The sequence below is a fragment of the Taeniopygia guttata genome, chromosome 19 (assembly GCF_048771995.1).
Source record: "Taeniopygia guttata chromosome 19, bTaeGut7.mat, whole genome shotgun sequence".
NCBI classification, from domain to species: domain Eukaryota; kingdom Metazoa; phylum Chordata; class Aves; order Passeriformes; family Estrildidae; genus Taeniopygia; species Taeniopygia guttata.
Genome location: NC_133044.1, coordinates 1,444,420 through 1,458,089, shown reverse-complemented (window position 1 = coordinate 1,458,089; position 13,670 = coordinate 1,444,420). Strand labels below are relative to the sequence as shown.

The following is a 13,670-nucleotide window of genomic DNA, read 5'->3' as shown; positions in this document are numbered from 1 at the left end:
GCAGAAACCCGGGAGGGCTAATCACGGGGGTGGGGGGCAGGAAAATAAATAAGGAAAAGGAAAATAAATAGAAAAGAAAGGAAAGAAAAGGGAAAGGCGAGTGGAGTCGGGGGGCGACAGTGTGGTGTTTACCCTCAGCATCGACCCGAGTGTGGCAGGATAAACTGGGACCTTCTAATACATAATTTAAAGATCTTTTTCTTCCTTTTTTTTTTTTTTTTCCCCCAAACTCTTTTAAAACAAACCTGGGGATGGATCCTGGGATTTATTGCGCGGGGATGTTCTAAAGGCTTAATTACACCTTAACTTCAATATTTGGCCAGAGCATTAGCCGCATATATATTTAATCAGGCGGAGGCGCTCTTTCTGCGGGGGAAGGTGCTGGGGACGGGGCAGAGGTGGGACCCCCACCTTTCCTGCGGAGGGGTCGGAACCGGAGCTCGGGGCCGCCCCCGGCCCGTCGGGGAACCGCCGGTCACCGGCCCCGCCGCCGCTCCGAGCCCGGCAGCGTCCTGGAGAAAGGTTTGAAAGGAGGGGAAAAAAGAAAATCAAATTTAAAATGAATGGGTAAAGAGGGAAAACTTAGTGCTGTCGGGGATGGATGTGGCGGGAGTGCGTGCGAGGGAGGTTTTTGGCCGGAGGGATGCGGGGATGCTCCACGAGGAACCGCGGTGATCCCGGTGAGGGGCTCGGGGCTTGTGCAGCACCGGCACCCGGAAAGGAGACAGAAATCCCATTACTGAGCGCAGCGGTGGCGGGAGGGGGTGAGAAACAGAGTGATGGTTAACTAAAAAGATGGGAACGACACCCATAAAATGCAAATTTAAACTCGCCTGAAAGGGACTTGGTTTTTTTTTCCTTCGGTATTAGATTTAAAATGAATTTGAGTTTGGGTTTGTTTGGCTTTTTTTTTTCCCCTCTTTCATTTTCCCTCTCTCTTTTTTTGGGTCTCTTTCACTAGTCACTATTTTACTTACACGCTGTGGTTTTTTTTAATTTTTAAATTTTTTTCCTCTTTTAATTTCCACCCTTTATTTAAAAAAAAAACCATCCCTTTTTAAAACATCTGCTGATTTCTCCCTTTCCTTTTCTACTCTCCTGATATCCCTCCTTCGTTGCCCTGGGGCCGGCCGGGGTTGCTCTGGAACCTCCTGGCCGGTTCCCCGCGGGCTTCGGGTCCCGCCTGGGGCTGTGGCCTCGACCCAGGAGCGGACCTGGGCGAAATTTAAAATAGAGTGAAAACCAAAAAACTCCCCCCGTGGCCGGCAGCCGGCGGCACACGGCGCTGCTCCCTCGGGGGGCTCCGGGGGTGCTGGGGTTGATTTTGGGATCCTGCTGGAGACAGGCGCGGGCGATTTGGCCTCTGGAGCCAAATCTGAGCGGGGATCCCCGCCGGGGGGTGAGGCAGAGGGGACACCCCGCTGTCCCCGCTGTCCCCCTCGCTCTGTGCCGCCTCCCGGCCCGAGCGGGGCTCGGGGGGTTCGGGCGGACTGAGCCCCCCGGGAAGCGCAGCGGTGCGGGGGGACCACCAGATGCTTTCGCTAACGCCTGGGAAAGGAGAAAAAAAACAAATAATCGCTGTGAAAACTGGTGCTTGACGGACACGAGATGCTCATCGCCTCCCCTCCTTCATCCCCACCCCACACGGCCGCAGCTGTGGCCATCCCGGGCATGAGAAGCGCCCATGTGCGGGGCACCGGGCGGGGCGGCACCGGGCGGGGCGGCCCCGGCCCCATCGATCCCCGCCACGGCCCCCGAGCGAACCGACAGCTGCGCGGGGCCGCGCCCCGACGGGCCCGGGGCTGACAGCGCTGCCCGGGGCTTGGAACACCCGCAGGAGCTCCGGGACCCCGCACAGCCCTGGAACCGGGAACCGCCTCTCCCGGCCCGGGCAGCCTCCGCATCCTCGCCGGTCCCGGCTGCCCCCCGCGCGGAGCGGGTTAGCTGCCTTCCTTTTCTTTTCTGTCTTCCAATTTATGCCTTCCCGGTTTTTTATTTTAATTTTTTTTTTCCCTCTCAAGGATGAGGAAAACAGACGTGAAAGAGAGCGAGCGCAGTGGGTACAGGCGGGGGATGCTGCGGGCCTCCGCAGCTCGGACCCTTCCATCCGCCCTTCCCCTCCCGGTCCCCCGCCGGGCTCAGCCCGCTGGGACGGGACAGGGGCGGGCTCGGGGCCGGGGCCAGGCGGTGACACCTCCCCGGAGCGGTGGCTCCGACGGGCAGCAAAGCGCAGAGGAAAGAGAAAAGTCCCTCCGCACCGCCCCGGTACCGACCGGCCCCTGGAAGGTAAAAGCGAATTAATTTTTATTGACCAAAAAAAAAGAAAAACCATAAAGAAGGTTCATGGCGGTGGCCGATGCTCCTCGGCCCCGGACTGCGCTGCGAGCGCCGGTAACGGAACCGCGGCGAAGTTCCCGGTGCCTCCGCTGTGCCCTCGGCGGTCGGGTGGCCCCGGGCCCGCCGCCCCCTCCCCACCGGAGCGTCCCGGGCCGCAGTCCCGCAGTCCCGGCCCCGCCGCGCCGCTCCTCCCGGGAAAAGCGGCCCGCTCGGGCTTCTCCTCGACTCCGCACCCCGCGGGGCCCCGCCGCTTGCCGTGGGGAACGGACACCCACGCGGGATCCCGTTTGTCGCCGGTCCCTAGCGAGGCGATCCGTGACCCCACGGAGGTGCCCACCGAGCGGCACCGCGCCCGCGTCCGTTCTCCCGCACACCTACCGGGCCGGCCGTCGGCGGGGCGATGGCTCGGTGTGCCGCTCGGTGCGCCGCTCGGTGTGCCGGTGGGTCGCTCGGCGGGGCCGGCAGCGGAGGCGCCCCGGCGGCTCTATAAAGGGGCGCGGACGCCCCGTCCGGCGGCGGCGCGGCGGGCGCGGGGGGGCGGCGGCGGCGGCGCGGATTGGCCGCGGCGGGCGGTGACGTGAGCTCACGGTGCATAAGGCTGCGGCGGCGGCGGCACCGGGACCATGCAGAGCCCCTGCGCGGCCGGACGGACGGCGGGGCCGCCCCTCTGCCCCGCGCCCTCCGCCCGGCCCGGGCCTGCGCTCCGCCACCGCCGGGCCATGCCCCGCCGGGGACACGGGCGGCCGCCGCGCCTGGAGATGCGCGGGGGGAGGTAGGACGGACGCACGGACGGACGGACGGACGGACGGAGCCGGGAGCGACGGTGCCGCCGAGACGTCGAGGGAGAGAGAACGAGGAGGAGCGGCGGAGCGTGTCGCCGTCCCCGCGTGTCGCCGTCCCCGCGTGTCCCCGTCCCCGCGTCAGGACGCGCAGGGCGATGTCGCCGCGGCAGCAGCCACAGCCCGTCTGACCGCCACCGCCTCTCCATGACCCGGCTCGTTATTTATTATTATTATTATTGTTGTTGTTATTATTATATTTTTTCCTCCTTTGATTTCTCATTGGGAAAAGCACTTTGACTCCTGACTGCTCTACCTCAGACCTTAGAAAAAAAACTCATCACGCTCGCTTTTTGGCGGTTTTATTTTTAATTTTTTTAATTTTTATTTTTTCTGAGCGCCGATCTTTATAGCCGTTATTGTTTTATTGTTGCTATTATTATTACTATTATTATTATTATTATTATCCGTGTGGTTGGTAGCGGCCGGGATCCTGCGGCTGTATCGAAGCGCTGGGCAGTGGGGGATTCTCCTGTGTACCCCTCCTAGGACACTCGAAAGAAGATTTTTCTTCTTCCTCCCTTTCTTTGATCCTTCTTCACTTCTCCAAGGCTTTTAAAAGATACATAAACAAAAACAAGAGAAAAAAAAAAGAAAGAAAGAAAAAAAAAACTAAACACAAACCAAACCTTCGCCGGTGTTGTCGTCTTTCTAAAAAAAAAAAAAAGAATTGTTTTTATTTTTTTTTCCTTGATACCTGGGAAACCGCTGCCCCCCTCAGAACTAACCAAAGACAATGGTTCACTGTGCAGGCTGCAAAAGGCCGATCTTGGACCGGTTTTTGTTGAATGTACTGGACAGGGCTTGGCATGTGAAGTGTGTTCAGTGCTGTGAATGTAAATGCAATTTGACAGAGAAATGCTTTTCGCGAGAAGGGAAGCTTTACTGCAAAAACGACTTCTTTCGGTGAGTACCGGCCTCCGCCTGCCCCCGCCGCTCCTCTCCGTCCCTTCCTCACCTCCATTTTTTCCCTTTATTTCTGTTGTTTTCCCGTTGCCAGCGGGACCCACCGGGACCTCTTCCCTCCCCGCGACACGCGAACGTCTCAAACCGCGGCCGCTTCTCCCGCTGCTCTCGGGGAACGGGGACGGGCCCGGGCCCGTTCCTGCCGCCGCTCCCCGCGTCCGCCGGCCGAGCTCGACTTGCCCAAAGTTCCCTCCAAACTACCGAGCGGCGGGCCGGGGGAGCGCGGGCACTGTCCCGGGTCCGCGGCCGTGAGCCCGGCCTGGTTCCCGGTGCCGCCCGGTACCGGCGGGGAAGGCACCGGGAACGGTGCGGGCGCTCCGCGGGCCCAGCGCATCCCGCGCACCGGAGGCAGGCCGGCCCGAGGGCAGGGCCCTTCGCCGGGGGATGGATGGATGGATGGATGGATGGATGGATGGATGGATGGATGGATGGATGGATGGATGGATGGATGGATGGAGGGAGGGATGCAGAGGGAAGCGGTGACCGCCGCTCGCTCGCCGCCGCTCTCCCCCCGGCCCGCTGCCGGTATCAATCCCGGGCTCGGAGCGGCCGCCGGTCCCGCCGCCGCACACCGGCGATAAGGGCGAGGATTGCCTCGGGGCCGGGGAGGCCGCGGAGCCCCCGCCGTACACCGGCACAGCGGCCGGGCCGGCCCCGAGCCCCGCCGCCGCTTCTCCCGGGGCCCGGGGACGGGCACTGCCCCGAGCTCCGCCGCTTCTCCCCGGGAACGGGCCCGGCACGGCTCCGGTGCCGCTCCCAGAGCCCCGCGGGGCTGAGCGGGGCACGGGAGGCCTCCGGCCCCGCCGTCCCCCGGCTCCCCGCACCGGCCTTGCCCGCAGCGGCGGCTCCTCCAGCCGGGGCCGGTACCGGCACCCAGAACGGGCGGAATTGCTGCGAGCCGCTTGGCACAGCGCCCTAAGGCGGGTGTCTAACGCCCGAGCCGTGCCCAGGCCGGGTTTAGTTTTATTTTTCAAAGCTGTAATACCGGGAGGAGAGCGCTCTGCGGGGATGCCGCGTTTGATGAAATCCCGTTCCAGCGCTCGGTGCCGCGCTCGGCGGGCGCTGCTGAGCCCTGCCCGCCTCTCCCCGCAGGTGTTTCGGGACCAAGTGCGCGGGCTGTGCCCAGGGCATCTCCCCCAGCGACCTGGTCCGCAGGGCGCGGAGCAAAGTGTTCCACTTGAACTGTTTTACGTGTATGATGTGCAACAAGCAACTCTCCACCGGCGAGGAGCTCTACATCATAGACGAGAACAAGTTTGTCTGCAAAGAAGATTACCTAAATAACAGCAATACTGCCAAAGAAAACAGCCTGCATTCAGGTGAGGGAGCGCGGCCGGGGCGATGAGGGCAGGGATGCGCGCAGCACCGGCTGCTCCTTGGCATGAGGCGCTCCTCTCCTTCCTCCTTCTCTTCTTTCTGCTGTCTTCTCCTTTCTCTCCTCTCCCTTGTTTTCCTCCTCTCTTTTCTCCCTTCAATCTCTTATCGCTTTATTTTCCTCTCCTCCTTGTCCCCTTTTTTCCCTTCTTTTTCCCTTTTCCGTCTCTCTTCTTTCTCCTCTCCCCCGCTCCTATCTCGGGCCGTCCCTCGCGGTCGGTATTTCCCCCCGGCTGAGCCTGACCCGGGTTTGTCCCCCCAGCCACCACCGGCAGTGACCCCAGCCTGTCCCCCGACTCCCAAGACCCCTCCCAGGACGACGCCAAGGACTCGGAAAGCGCCAACGTGTCCGACAAGGAGACGGGCAGCAACGAGAACGACGACCAGAACCTGGGGGCCAAGCGGCGGGGACCGCGCACCACCATCAAAGCCAAACAGCTAGAGACTCTGAAAGCCGCCTTCGCGGCCACCCCAAAACCCACCCGGCACATCAGGGAGCAGCTGGCACAGGAGACCGGCCTCAACATGCGGGTCATCCAGGTACCGCCGCCTCCGGGCACCGGGCACGGCTCCGGGGGATGCGGGGGCGAGGTGGGACCGGAGCCGGGCACCTTCCGCGCTGCGGGGCCCGGGGAAGCCCCGCCGGCCTTTGAAATCGTTATTACCGAGGCGTCCCGGTGCTTCCCGGTGCTTCCCGGTGCTTCCCGGCGCTTCCCGGTGCTTCCCGGTGCTCCCCGCGTCCCCAGCCCCGGCCGGTCCGCGGGGACAGAGCCGCGGGTTTATTCGTCCTAGAAAAGTCCTAAAGAAGCCGCAAACAGTATCGAAATTAATAACCAGAAATGTGAGGGGTTAATGGGTAAATAAGAATGACAACGCGCTGGAATTATTAAAAGGTTTATAAACCCGCAGCGCTGGGGTAATGGGGGGTTAAAGGACCATTAAAGACGAGGTTAGATTGGAGAGGCTCAGTGTGAGGGTAATTAGCAGTAATCTTGTCAGGGTAATAAGAATTAACTCGATCATTCTTGACCTGCACTCGGTGGGGAGCGGGGCCGCCGTCACGCGTGGGTTCGGCCGCGCCTGGAGCGCGGCTCGGTGCGCACCGGGCACGAGAGACCGGGAAAGGAAAAGGGAAAAAGGAAAGGGAAAAAGGAAAGGGGACAAGGAAAGGGGAAATGGAAAGGAAAAGGGAAAAGCGCGGCCCGGGATGGGGATGCAAGGGAAGGGAAGGGAAGGGAAGGGAAGGGGGCACCCGCGGCTCCCGTGACCGGCGCTTCTCCCGCCGCCCCGGCAGGTGTGGTTCCAGAACCGGCGCTCCAAGGAGCGGCGGATGAAGCAGCTGAGCGCGCTGGGCGCCCGGCGACACGCGTTCTTCCGCAGCCCGCGCAGGATGCGGCCGCTCGTGGACCGGCTGGAGCCCGGCGAGCTCATCCCCAACGGGCCCTTCTCCTTCTACGGAGGTGGGTACCGCTCACCGAGCCGGGCTGCGGGCGGCTCTGGCCGTGCCTCCCGGTTCCTCCCCGCAGCCGGGGGCGGCCGTCGCCGCGCTGCCGGTGGGATCCCGTTGTTCCCCCGTTGTTCCCCCGTTGTTCCCCCGTTGTTCCCCCGGGGTTTTCGGGAGCGCCGCTTTGTGTCGGTGTCCCCGCTGCTCTGCGGGAAGGGGGTCCCGGGGCTGCCGCAGGTCACTCGTCTCCCCCGGGGGTTCGTGGGTGGCACCCCGAGCCCCCCATCAGCGCCGTCCCCACTCGGCTGCCTGCCCGCCTGTTACCTTCCCTCTGTCTCTCTTTGTCCGCCAGATTATCAGAGCGAGTATTACGGCCCTGGAAGCAATTACGATTTCTTCCCGCAAGGCCCGCCCTCGTCTCAAGCGCAGACCCCCGTGGATCTCCCGTTCGTGCCCTCCTCGGGGCCGTCAGGGACCCCTCTGGGGGCCATGGACCACCCCCTGCCCGGACATCACCCCTCGAGCGAGGCTCAGCGCTTCACCGACATCATGTCGCACCCCCCGGGGGACTCGCCCAGCCCCGAACCCAACCTGCCCGGCTCCTTGCACTCCATGTCCGCGGAAGTTTTTGGCCCCAGCCCCCCATTTTCGTCGATATCCGTCAACGGTGGTGCTAACTACGGCAATCACTTGTCCCACCCTCCAGAGATGAACGAAGCGGCCGTGTGGTAGCTTTAAACAAACCGGGTCTAAGTAAGTGATGATCATCTAGTCTGCTTATTGTTATGGTGTACAGAAATGAGTTCATAGAACATCTCTCCCGCCCTAAGACAATTTTACCTTGGGAACGAACTGAATCCAATCGCTCCAAGGCAAGCTTTGCTCTAGACCGGGACAATCTCCATGTTATGGTTGTATCAAACAAGCGAGGGGACTTTTTTTGTACCATTGACAAAGAAACTGGGGAAGCTGTACAGTAAAAGTGCTGCCATTCCGTAGGATGGCGTAAGTTTGATTACCCTGTCGGATGTCATCCTAAGAGCCACAATCCTTAGAAACTTCTCGTTTAAAAAAAAAAAAAAATTAAAAATAATTGAATGAAGGAGAGGTCAAAGAAAAGGGGAAAAAAAGCTTCAAGAACTCTCTATAGCGTTCCTGGTTAAGGATGGTTCTGGCATTATGAATCTGTTTGTTCATTTTTGTCTCTCAGAAAGTTCGACAACAAGAAACTCTTTTTAGCTTCAACCATTTCAGCCTGCTGACGATCAGGTGGGACAACTTTTCCTTTTTCCTTTCTTTTTTTTTTTTTTCTGTTTTCTTTCGGTTGTTTTGGTTTGTTGGATTTTTTTGTTTGTTTGTTTTTTGTTGTTGGGTTTTTTTTTTCCAAAAATAGCAAATACTAAATGTTAAGCCCTCAGCACCAACTCTTCTACCTTCACAAAGCTACACGTACAAAACCTCCTCATCATAGCAAAGGTCACCACCCAGACCTCTAACGAAAATGACTTGAAAAAACAAACAAACAAACAAAAAGTATTCTACCTTCACAGAGAGAGAAAAGCTAAACAAAAAGACTCTATTGAACTAAAAACAGTCAACTGTTTACGTCTAATGTTAAATTCAGGAGCTCAATGTTTTACTAATAAATCCTGTTTTAGAAAAACCTCTTGTTCAAAAGCAAAAGATTTTGAGCAGCCAACCAAAATAGTTCATTTTCTTTTCTGTAGATGTTCTAACAGATTGCAGGGCTTGTGGTTCACTGTGCTAGTTTGTAAAAGGTGTTGTTTACAGAAGGCAAAGAAAAAAACCCACAAAACCCAGACAGTTGCCAAATAAAGTAAATATATAGCACAAATACTGTAAGGTGCTTTGCACCAGCAACCCGAGAAGGTGTTTAAAAAGTGTTACAAGGTTAAAAAGAAAAAAAAAAAAAGACAAACATCTTTGCTAATTTTTAGTCCTGTTGAACATTCATGGAATTGTTAATATGACTTATATAGACCCACACAGGTTTTATTTTTGTGTCTTTAAAATAAAAGTCCAAAATATTTAAATTTTATGGTCAAATATGCAGTCAACAGCTGCTACTTTTTTCTTTATATATTAAATTTCTCATATGTCTTTTATTGTTCTAATGAACCTAAGCTTGTGTGACCTCCAGTGCATATTAGACCATTCACTGTATGAAAGAAAACATGTTGGATAAAATTTGTGCGTTTTTAATAAAATTAGAAAATCTGATGTTTAGATAACTTGTGTTTCATTTGATGTTTGAAGCAATTTTTGGAAATTGGTTGTCTCGAGTGGAATAGCCCTGAGAAGGAATGATGCACTCAGCAGCTGATCCCGGGCAGCTCATGGCTCTGCTGGAATCTGAGCCCTGGTGTCGGTGCAGACAGCGGCCAGAGGCAGCTCCAGCCTTTCCTTCCATCCCCAGATTCACTTGTTGAAGTCCAAATACCCTGTTCCACAGCATTTTAAAATTTAAAATTCAGGAGTAATCAAATTATTCAATATCTTCAGTTATTCGTGCTCTATGCTAAGAGAGAACATTCGAAATGCTGATTTTATACATAAACAAAAAGGTGTTGTAAATGTAAAATGCTTGCAAAGATAAGGTTTGCGATTGATCCCGTTTTAGTTAATTCTCCAAAGGTAATTTTACTTCTTTTTCTCCTAATTGGATGGTTTGGACACAGCATAACTTCAATGTCCTAAAAGTAATTTTAATCCTTTTTTCTTAGAGCTGAGGCAGAGTCAATGCTTGGCGGCGTTTGGTCATTCTGAAGTTCTCTAAAGGGCAGTGGGGGAGAATATTTTGCTTTGCCCTCGTACAGCCTCAATCTCTTGGAGAAAAACGAAACAAAAAAATCCTGGAGTCTTGCGAAATGCCAGAATTCTGTGCTAAACCCCAGACTCGTTCCCAGCGACTCCATTCTTTCTCTCTTTGGACTGGGGGTGGGGAAAAGAACCAACTCCAAATGCTTTTGAGTTGTATAGTTTGTCATTTTCAATGGTGATTTTTGGTTTTGTTCACTACCTAATTTCTATGCCCAGCAGAGGGGCCACCTAGATGAAGCAATAGTTCACTTTAAACACAAAATGTCTTATATAATAACAATATAAAGATAAAAAACTATCTGCAAGGGATCTGTTAGTGTTTCTAAAAAAAATAATTCACGCTTTATTAAATACAGGGGAGACTTCTTAAACTCCTGGACTCCGTGTCTAACTCATTTGTTTGTCTTTTGTGCTATTGCCATGTTTTGTTGCTCTGGTTTGCATTTATATAAGTGGAGGAATGGGTGATTTATTTATTCCAAACTTATACTTATCTGGGAAAGATAAATACTGCTGTTTGTGCTGCTGGGCTGGGCTGCTGCTTTATTGTTGAACCAATGATTTTAAATGAGGACTTCACCAAATAGGTTTGTTTTGCAGGAAATTTTGAGCTTGCTTGCTTTCTTTCTCTCTCTCTCTCTCAGTCCTAAATGAACACTGTTTATTCTGTGTTCATTTAGGCAGCGACATGGCTCAGTTTAGGGCCAGTGTTAGGCTTGGTTTAGGTCAGTTTAGGTTGTAAAAAGGAGAATTTGCCTTTTTGTGATGCTCCCATCGCTTCCTTGAGGCTTTGCTGGGTCTGGGGGAGCCCAGGAGCTGTTCCCATGGTCGAGGCCGAGCCCCAGCCCGTGGAGATGGGAATTCTGCTCTCCTCAGAGCGAGCTCGGTGCACCTGAAACCCCAAATCCAGCAACAACTGCACGGGCAAAACTCCTTTGGGAGCATTGGCACGTTGGGTTCTTGTAAGTCCTTGTTTACAGGAGCATTTCCAGTGACTCCAGCGGCGTTCCCTGGGTGGAGGGATGGATGGATGGAGGGATGGATGGAGGGATGGGTGGGTGGATGGAGGGATGCAGGGCTGTGGGAGAAGGGCCTGCAGCGATCCTGGGATCCTGCACTGCCTCTGCCATGCCCTGCCGGGCTCTGTGTGGGTTCAAACCTCCCCAGCAGCCCTTTGGGAGGTAACTGCTCTCTTTTGGTCTCTCCTGCTGCCGTGGGGTGGGCTGGGGGCCGTGTCCCAGCTGAGGGCAGCCCGTGGCACTGCCCCTGCCCTGCCTGGCCACTCACTGCCCTGGCACAGCCAGGGATGCTCTGCCATGGCTGAAGAGCCGTGCCCAGCCCCTGCCAGATGCTCCAGCCCCAGGAGAAGTGAGTATGTCCGTGCCCTGTGCCAGGGGAGGTTTGCAGCTTGAGCAAAGTCTGTAAATGCCCTGAGTTTCCAGCAGCCCAAATGTCCCAACACTGTCCCCACCCGAGGCTCCTCTTGCCCACCCCTCCCTCCCCAGGCCCTGCTGGGATCTGTTTGCCCGGGATGGAAAGGGATTTGGGAAGATGTGTATCCCAGGAGTAAGGATGTACTTAAATGATGATTTGTAGTCAAATGGTTTGTAGTATTTTAATGTCTGTACCCAGGTGCTGAGCGATGGGTACAGGACACAAATTGGTAAATAAATATAATTTTAAAATATCAATGGTGATTAACATATTTTTTCCATCTTGGGAAGTGGCAGATATTGCAGTGTTCTCTCGGGAATGGTTCCTTTTCTATAGTCTGGATTTTTATCTTGAATTACTGTGTTGTCTTTAAGCTTTGCATGTTCTTACAATATGAAATTATAAGCATTTGCAATCCCCCTTTCTGCTCCTATCCCTAACAGATAAATTCACATCTACTAAGTTTAAACAATTGATACAAATCCTTCTATACTGGTGAGCTGGGAACAAGGAATCGTGATGCTGGCGCAGGTTTTGGGAGGTCTTTTCTTTGTCTGTGCCATGGCACTGGAGTGCTCAGCATTCCTCATGCCAACAAAACACCCATGAAGTTATAAATGAAATTAGTGGGTCCGTTAAAATATATTTTGATTATAAACCTGGGATTTGTTTATTTGTTGATAGCACTCATGGTGGTTTAGCTACAGAGCATGGGCTTGTGCTTGGAAAATAGAGTTTGGTGGGAGAGTTGTTCGCTCGTTAAATGCAGAATTGAAACGCAGGAGCTGGAGAGGAAATGTGCCTTGTGGTGAGGTGGCCTCCAAATCCCTCATTCCGTGTCCCTGGGGCTGCTGGAGCCGTGGCTGTGGGGTGTTCTTGGGGTGTTTTTAGGGTGCTGCAGGGCTGTTCCCGTTGGCACACGGGATCACAGCTGGTGGTTTTGTTGGCATCTCGTGGTTTTGTTGGTGACACTGCTGGGACACGGGTGGGACCGGGCTCTGTTACAGCTGCTGCTCCGGGATGTCACCAAACCCATGGACAGCACTGCCACGGTCTGGAAAATCTGAGAATTTGGGGCAATTTTGCTGCTCGGTTTTACTCCAAGCTCCCCTCCTGAGGAACCTGACCCTGCTCAGGATCCCAGGGGCTTTGGGAGGAGATCCCTGGCCCAGCTCTGCAGTGCCCGGCTGTGTGCATGGCTGTGCACAGCAGAGCTCACGTGTGGTTTGCTTGAAAATCAGACATTTTGCTCCTTCTAAAACCACTTTTCATCGAGTTTTTAAATTGCCTTTGGGTGGCCTTTAAAATTCTTATCTGCTGTAAGGATCTTTGGGCTGTGCATCTCTTCAGACACACTCTGTTCCTTCTATTTTTCAATGTAGGAACCATTAAGGGTTGATAAAATCTTTAAAGCAATTGTGCTTTTTGAATGAGGGATGGGTTAGGAATAGCAGAAGTACTCAAGTAAATAAAAGCACAGGAAAAAAAAATCTTAATAAATATTTATGAGGAGAGGTTTTTTATGTACATAATCTAAATTTTATGTAATTTGTTTTAGTGGAAGGGGTTTGCTTGTGTTCTTTTCTGCTTCTCCCCAGTTCTTTTCACTTCTTTTTTTCTCTCATTTTCATGGATAAATTGTGTTGCCGGTTTAAAAAGAAAATTTTGACTGAACTAGCATGACTGAAATGATAAAGGTCAGTTTGGCAAAGGACATTTGCTCGCCCAAGCATTGGCAAGTTCAGGCCCGGCTCGTGGCTATTTTTGGCCAGCACGAGGCCCTCTGTATATGGGTCAAATGTTGCTGTAGATGAAGTAAGTCACTGAAATTCAGCAGAGGTGACTCCGGGGTGGGTAATTCCCGTGGATGAGAGACTCCACGTTTCCACCCCAGCCCATTCCTTGTTCTGGTGAAGGAAGGGCTCTGAAAGCTGCATTCCTATTAACAACCTGTAATTATACAGACACGTCTAATTACATGTACAGCCCTTCCCTGCCAAAGCTTCCATCTCATCTGACAATTCCCCAAAAGCTGACCAGCTCCACGGACACGGCAGCGAGAGATGCCAAGTGGGAGAAATTGGAACCCGTTTTTACAGCCCGGCCCGTTCCACGTTCCCTTGTTTATCTGCTCTGTGTTTGGGCTGCTATTCCCATTCTAGCAAACAGGCATGTGAATAAAAAAAGTAAAATTAAGAGGGAAAATGCCAAAGAAATTATGTCAGTGAGGTTGATGTAGTTTCTAAACAGGCCAAGGGTTTCTCTGAACCGACCGTGAGGCATAAAAAGCCTTTCATGAGCATCTCAAATGAAAATGTATCGATACACTTTTGGTACAAATATTCCCCTGCTCTATTCTGAGTCCTAGGCACAGCAGCATGGTTGGAGGGCGTGTGAACCAGAAATTAAAACCAGCCCCGGAGTCTGATTTAATT

At 54.0% G+C, this 13,670-nt stretch overlaps 1 protein-coding gene across 4 annotated transcripts; it reads left to right on the top strand.

Annotated features, from left to right (window-relative positions):
* The first annotated feature begins 2,933 nt into the window (after positions 1-2,933).
* On the top strand, positions 2,934-10,172 carry LHX1 (LIM homeobox 1). 4 transcript variants are annotated; one of them, XR_012051441.1, is made up of 7 exons: positions 2,934-4,082; positions 5,235-5,461; positions 5,779-6,056; positions 6,811-6,976; positions 7,313-7,713; positions 8,171-8,229; positions 9,705-10,172. XR_012051441.1 is itself a non-coding variant. In XM_072916727.1 (6 exons), exons 1-5 carry the CDS (start codon positions 3,913-3,915, stop codon positions 7,690-7,692), a joined length of 1,221 nt encoding a protein of 406 aa, XP_072772828.1. In that variant the 5' UTR covers positions 2,934-3,912; the 3' UTR covers positions 7,693-7,713; positions 8,171-10,172. The 4 variants fall into 4 exon arrangements, 2 of the variants coding, with proteins under 2 accessions (XP_072772828.1, XP_030143860.1); XM_072916727.1 differs by having other exon boundaries at positions 8,171-10,172; XR_004369515.3 differs by having other exon boundaries at positions 2,935-4,082; positions 7,313-8,229.
* Positions 10,173-13,670: the final 3,498 nt, after the last annotated feature.

Coding starts and splice junctions, on each gene's coding strand:
- LHX1 (XM_072916727.1), top strand. CDS start 3,913: ATGGTTCACTGTGCAGGCTGCAAAAGGCCGATCTTGGACCGGTTTTTG. Junction 5,462..5,778: donor AGAAAACAGCCTGCATTCAG/GTGAGGGAGCGC, acceptor TTGTCCCCCCAG/CCACCACCGGCAGTGACCCC. Junction 6,057..6,810: donor TCAACATGCGGGTCATCCAG/GTACCGCCGCCT, acceptor CCGCCCCGGCAG/GTGTGGTTCCAGAACCGGCG.